Below are 7137 nucleotides of genomic sequence, written 5' to 3'. Positions count from 1 at the left end.
CTATGTGTACTCCTAGATTTTTAACCGAAATGCTTGGTTTAATATGACAGCCTTCAAATTCTGTGATTGCGTTTGTGGGGATTTTGGGTGTGCTTCGTCTCCTGCCTATAATTATGCATTAAGTTTTACCAGGATTTAACTTGAGACCATTGTTGTTGATATACATTTTTGCTTCTGTAAAAATCTGTTGAGCATTTTTTATCAATTCGTTTAACTTGCTTACAGGGGCAGCGTGAATGAACTGAGAGCCATCGGCGTATTGAACAAGAAGACAGTTGTTTGCAAAGGTTGATAGTTCGTTAATGAATATAGTGAATAAGATCAGGTCAAATATCGAGCCTTCTGGGACACTCAGACTGGTTTCTTAGTTTATATATTATTATGATTTTAACTGACTGCGTTCTTGTGGATAGATAACTCCCGAATCAATAGTTGTCAATTCCATTTTTTTTTTTTTTTTTTTTTTTTTTTTTTTTTTTTTTGTGTGTGTGTGTGTGTGTGTGTGTGTGTGTGTGTGTGTGTGTGTGTGTGTGTGTGTGTGTGTGTGTGTGTGTGTGAAGGATTTCATTGCTGACACTGCCAAATGTTTTTGATAGATCACAGAATGTGAGTATCTATGTTATAAATTTTGTTTGTGATTATTAATAGTGCTGTTTCAGTGGAAAACTTATTTTTAAACCCAGTCTGTGTTTCATAAATTATATGATTAATTTATAAGAATGTTGATAATTAATTTTCAACTATTTTTCTAGTCATCACAGAGAGTAACTTCATTGGACGATATTCACTCATTTGATCTGCATCTCTTGATGTGAAAACAGGACTATTGTTTATACTCCTGTTGGATGTAGGCTGAAAGTATCTGTTGAGAGCCTTGTCCTAGCTGTGTATTGTAGGGCCGTGGAAGCATCTGTCTGTTCATAAGTGAGTCTACAGATGGTAGCGAAGTAGTCGCTTAGATGTTCTATATTTAAGGGATCTAGGCAAGTAATGTTGTTGTTTTTTGTGTGCTAATGCTTTAACTGTTTTCCATGTTTCTTTGCCGTCGTGTTTACAATCATTGAACTTATTTTGAGAATGAGTTATTTTTGCGGATTGGATTAATGTTTTAATATTTCTCTTTTTTTGTTTATATTCAGCCTGAAGGGCAATGTCACTCCTGTTCGTTTGAGAGATCTTTGAGTGATACGTCGGTCATGTAAAGCTCCATTGATGTCCTTTATCCATGGAGCGAGGGGGCGTGTAACAACTTTGGTCGTATAGGGAGCGGTGGGATAGTTTACTTATTTTAAGCACGTTCATGAGAATGTTTGTTTGTCTGTGAACGTCATCCGTTGTTAAAATGTTTAAGAGAGTCGACTGGCTGGCACTAATAATTTGACAACGTGACTAGGGATCATACTGTGTCAAGTTACGGGGAGTTTTCTGTGACAGACTGTCGCTTTGGCCTATCTTCATCTGCTGTCATGGTTTAGGGTTCATGGTCTGCGATTTGGCAAGGGAGAACATCGGTACAGATTATGAGATCGGATATGTTTGACGTCTAGTATGGGGTGGTTTCTGTAAGCTGTTTTAATTTGTTTCTCTTAATAACCCCAGCTAACTTTTGATTTGATTTATTTAGGTCGTCATATAAGTCACCTACGATTTTTATAGAAATAAAGTTTTTCTTTTCATTAATATCTCTAAAAGCATCTAGGTAGTCAAATGATTCTGTTGCAGCTTAAGGGTATCTGTATATTGTATTAATTATGAAGAAATGATACATACTTCTTTACACAGCTACCCAGATGTCCTCTTTTTTTTCTTTTCTTTTTTTTTACAGCTGTAGTGCAGAGCTTGTTACATATATGCAAACTCTTCCTCCTCGCCCTGCATCACAGATTCTGAATGTTAATGGAATCACTTGACATATTTTGGTAAAGCCAGGTTTCCCTAATGCAAAATATGTCAATATTTCTCTCCGTAATCATCATTTCAATTTCTTCTAAGTGACCCAGAAGGGATTGTGCATTGATGTGTTGTATTTTGATTGTATAGCATGATTTGACCGGGCAGGGGGAGGCAAGCAAGGTCATGGGTCGGCTAGCTTGGAGTGGGGGGAGAGGAAGGGATGGGGTGCTCGCAATGTAGCAATTCTGACGTTACATTAAACAAACAAACAAAATAACACTAGCCGCCACTACGGAACAAACACGACACTCGCCGAATATTTGATGCGTAACATCACTTGTAATGAGAACACTTTCCCCCGCTTGATTATCGCCGTCAGCTAGCGATCGCTTTCATCAGGGCACACGGAACCTATTATTGCCTTTAAAAGAAAAATGAAATAATGTTTTTCATGTGTTCTTCTACCACCACGGCCTACTGCACGGAGAGGACGACTGCGGAAGGCGTAGGCAGTGGATAGGGCTTTCAGGACCTTTAGATCCCAAGGTTTTGGTTGTGGTTAGCTTAAGAGAGCGATTTGACTCCACAGCAAGCTCGACCTTGGCTCTTGCGTGATACCCTGGCTGTTTTGCACACACCTTTCGTTGATGCCGCGATTCTAATTGCTTGCAATTAGCTTCGTGCCCTGTAGCTATTCTTTCCTATGCGATTTTCTTCGGCATTAGGATAACTCACTGCGCATCTTCTGGTGAACTGGACCCCATCTTCGAGCTCGTGCTCGGACGTGGGCAGACCTTTACCTCCCGCAGGGGAGGGTGTGTCTGGGGGGCCTTAGCGTGCCTGCCTTACGGTGCCTTTGAGTTGCCTTCTTTTGCTAGGGACTGGTATGGCAGACCATCTCATGACTGCCACTCTAGTGAATTTCTGATAGAAACGAATAGGCAGGTAGGAGCCGCTCCCTCTCTGACGCCTTCAGCCATCTTACCTCGTGCTGTCTAACTCGCACCTGCTAGACAACACCTTGACCCATCTTATCACCCAAGCTATGGCATGACCATGGGATATGTCATAAAATTATCATATGCTGGAGAGCCCATCTCTTGTGAGGTGGATCTCCAGAAGATCTTCACAATCACTGAGGTGGCAGTCACACACCTCTTCAAAATCTACTCTAACTTCAATCTGACAGTAACCAAACCCGAACAACTGACCCCATTTCTCTCGACCGAAGGCCAAAGAAAGTTAAAGGAACGTGGTTTCACTCCCGTCCCCTCTCACGGCCGTGGCCAAAACGATCGGCAAGACGATCCTTCCACGAATCTATCGGCCAAGAAGTATCCGCCACTGTCCTTGACGTTTACAAGCCTCCCGAGTCACGAATCGTTAAGATTCGTGTCTCTGCCCCAGAGGAAGCCCAGAAACTTCTTTCACGTGGGATCATGATGTTGAATACATCGGTCCCAACCTATAATATAGAACCAGAGTGCTTTATTCACGTCGCAGTTAGCAGATCTTGCCCCCCCCCCCCAACAAAAAAAATAAATAAATAAAAGCAAAACGAACTCAGATTAGGGAAAACAAAAACACTGCTCCTTCATACGCCACAACAGCCGCCACACTGCCTGCCCAGACTAGCACATCCAGACGACCTGCATCTACCTCCAGGACAACTCTGCCTCCACCACCTAACACAAACCCGAAAATACAAGACAGTTTACTCGTAGCTCCCATTGCTGCTAAATACAACGCTAAGAAATTCACAAACATCGTGCCAATCATGCTACAAAGAAACGGCTTCCCCAGCATTGTTGTCTCAGAGGAGATCTTCGAAGACGACAATTTATACATTCCTGAGTACGCCACAACACCGCAGACCACAGCAACTGAGGTAACAAACACTAACTCAGAGCCTCATTGCTCCACACAAAGACACCTCGTTTTGCAACCAGCACCACAACGAAATCCAAAAGAAACTGCACAAGCACTTACCAAAAAAAAAAAAAAAAAAAAAACACAACACAAACGGATCTCACCACCAAACAAGCACGCTAAAAAGACAAGGATCCCTCAGTCCCGCAGCGTCGTCGTCATCGTATGGATGACACCATCCTTGACGACGAGAGTAGCGGCTCCGAGATCGACGTCGAAGTCGTTCCCGAAGCCGAGGAAGAGCTCCCTCTCCCTTTGGAGGGAGCCGTTTCCGTGCTCCCTTCTAGGGGGCGCCTGAGACAGCGTTGGAGTATCGGGAATTGGTCCGCCGATTCCCAGGATTTCTGCCATGTGTCCTGCTCGCAGGACTCTCTCCCTGACCTCGAGGAACCGTCGATACCGGGATCAGGTAACGCCACGCAAGGTAAACCCAGGTAAAATGGATCTACCCTGAGTGGCATGCTAACGATCGTTCAAGCAAATGTAAAATCATTTTTTCAATACGAAATATTCTTTGCTATGTAGAACAAGAACTCCCTAATGTGGTCCTACTGAATTCTATATCCATCACGAACGGCTATAGAATTCGGCACCATGGCAGTGCTGCGCTCCGGCGGAAAACGTCTGCTAAACGGATTTAATTTTCGCGCCACTGAGCGACGTCCGTACGGAAAAAAAATCCGTAGTGCTTATTTTTGCTTATTATAGCATTAAAAATGTATCTTTAAAATTGTTATGTGTTTCATTTTACTTTTAATTATTATTCTTATTTGTTTATAAATTTTTAGATGTTCCAGATGTCTTATAAAATAAAAAACTAACAATAAATCTGGCAAAATCTAGCTATCCTAACTACGGAATTGCTGACAACCACATTTAAACAAGCTCTTCTAGGCGAGGTCACGACCTTGGGCTCGCCAAACTAAATGTCATTCAGACGTTAGAACTGTCTTGACTCTGGAGCTCCTCTGTGGCCGGTCATAACCCGTGAGTATTTGCAGTACAGAAGTTGAGATTTACGTGATTTTTTACGTTAGTTCACCATAGAATACAATAACATTTTTTAGCAATCAGAAATGAAGGGGTAACTAAAAGAAATTTGTAACATTATGCATTCTAGTTATCATTTTAATTCCCTTGAATCGGAATAAAAGACTTTGATAATCATTTTTATACCTGTTTATTGAAATGTGGTGCAGTTCAATAGAAATCATGATGTTTGATATTTAAATAGGAACAAATTATTGCACAGAATGACATGACTCATTACTTACAGATCATGGCCCCTCGTCAAAACTTCCAGGAGAAGTGGCTCGCCAACGACGCCTTCCGACCTTGGTTAGCCAGAATGCCTAATGACACTACCAAGGCCTATTGTCAAGTGTGCCACAAACATCTCAGCGCAGAGATCAGCTCCCTCAAGCGGCACCGAGAGTCTAGGTTGCACGTGAGTTGTGAAGCGAGGCGCAACGCAACCGCTGAACCTCGAGGCACAGCAGAGGAAGGATTTCCACCTACAGAGAAAGAGCAGCAAATGTCCTTTTCCGTGGCATATGCAACCGTCCTGTTCGTCATGTTTTTAGCAGAACACAACTTGCCATTCAGGTAAATATTTTTGCTACTCATTTATTACTTGGCTGTTGCTATAAGACCGCTGATGACATTGTTATAACGAAATATGATAAATTTCATTGCAATAACAGTATTTCAACATTTCAGCCTCTGCGATGACATGATGGATCTCCACAAGAAGATGTACCCAGATTCCCGCACAGCAGCTGAAACTTCTCTACGCAGAAAAAAAGGAGCCGCTACCGTACATGTTCTGGGAGATCTCCTCCGAGATAAATTAGTCCGGAAGCTGAGGGAACACAAGTTCAGTTTGATAATTGATGAAAGCACGGATCGCTCAACGAGTAAAACACTTGCTATCGTTGCCAAATATTTTGATTTTAAGGAAAATTCATTTAAAACAGAGATGCTTGATATGATTAATATTTACAATGGAAATGCAGAGGGTTCATCAGGGGAGAATTTATTCAATATCATAATCAAAACATTAAATAATTTTCTGATACCTTTAAGTAATGTTATTGGGTTTGCAGCAGATGGGGCATCAAATATTTCTGGTAGAATAAATAGTGTCACCAGCAGACTGAGGCAAGAGATGCCAGGAATAACCATAATGAAATGTGTATGTCATAGCATTCATCTTTGTTCTAGTGAGGCAGCAAAGGCGCTACCACGATCTTGTGAAGATTTGGTCCAGAACATTTATAACTTTTTTGCTCACAGTGCCAAAAGAAAGTATGAATTTAAAGAATATCAACTGTTTTGCAATATCAAGCCTCACAAATTACTCCATCCATGTGCTACCAGGTGGTTATCTCTCCACAGCGCCGTATCTCGAGTTCTGGAGCAGTGGCAACCTCTTAAACTTTATTTTTCTAACATAGTTGAAGAAGAGAGGTTGATTGCTGTTGAAAAAATTCACATGGCACTAAAAGATCATTACATTTTCATTTATCTAAATTTCATGAACTACATCCTGCCTCACTTGGATAGGGTAAATCTCTTGTTTCAGTCTAAATCGCAGACTCTGCATTTCCTTCATGGCCAAATTACTGATTTGTGCAAAGTACTTTTAGAAAAAATATGTGATCCACTTATCATAGCTCAAAGACCCCTGCAGTAAATTGACCCTTCCGATCCAGCAAACCATTTGCCTGTAAATCAAATTTACCTTGGACCTCAGTTACACCAATGGTTTCAAACCTCTGAATATCTTAGAGATCCTCAGTTTATTCCTACAGTGAAGAAAACTTGCAGAAATTTTATCATTATAGCCTGTCAACAAATTAAAAAGAGATTTGACCTTGACAACAAGTTGTGGATATTGGCATCATATTTACAGCCAAAGCAAATGCTTCATCATAACACAAGAATAAATATGCCCTCCATAACTGATTTAATGAATGAGGTCCCACGCATAAATACCTACTGTAAATTAATGGCAGATGACCAATGGCGCAGTATTCGGTGGCATCAGTTCAAAGACAATGATGAGGTTTCATCTAATGCCGAAGATTTTTATAAATACTGTTACGCCGGCCACCTCGTCTCTCGGCCACCAACACAAGGCAGGCTAGGCAGACGGCGGCTTCCCGGGTCGTGAAATGAACAGCTCCAAGGGAACCGACCCCACAGCGTCCCAGAACACCAGGGGGGAAACGCCAATGGCGAGCAGGGCAGAAGTAACCAAATACAGTCTTTCCTTTTTTTACCTTTTTACCCGTCCTTTTCTATAGCAAAATA

General features: G+C 41.6%; 1 protein-coding gene across 1 annotated transcript; it reads left to right on the top strand.

The window, feature by feature from the left end:
- Positions 1–5555: 5555 nt before the first annotated feature.
- On the top strand, positions 5556–6654 carry LOC119598609. Its single transcript, XM_037948287.1, has one exon. The coding sequence runs from the start codon at positions 5558–5560 to the stop codon at positions 6515–6517; it is 960 nt and encodes a 319-aa protein (XP_037804215.1). The 5' UTR covers positions 5556–5557; the 3' UTR covers positions 6518–6654.
- Positions 6655–7137: the final 483 nt, after the last annotated feature.

This window comes from Penaeus monodon, chromosome 4, assembly GCF_015228065.2.
Source record: "Penaeus monodon isolate SGIC_2016 chromosome 4, NSTDA_Pmon_1, whole genome shotgun sequence".
Lineage (NCBI taxonomy): Eukaryota > Metazoa > Arthropoda > Malacostraca > Decapoda > Penaeidae > Penaeus > Penaeus monodon.
Note: the sequence above shows the minus strand (reverse complement) of the source record. Positions and strands in the feature narration are given on the sequence as shown.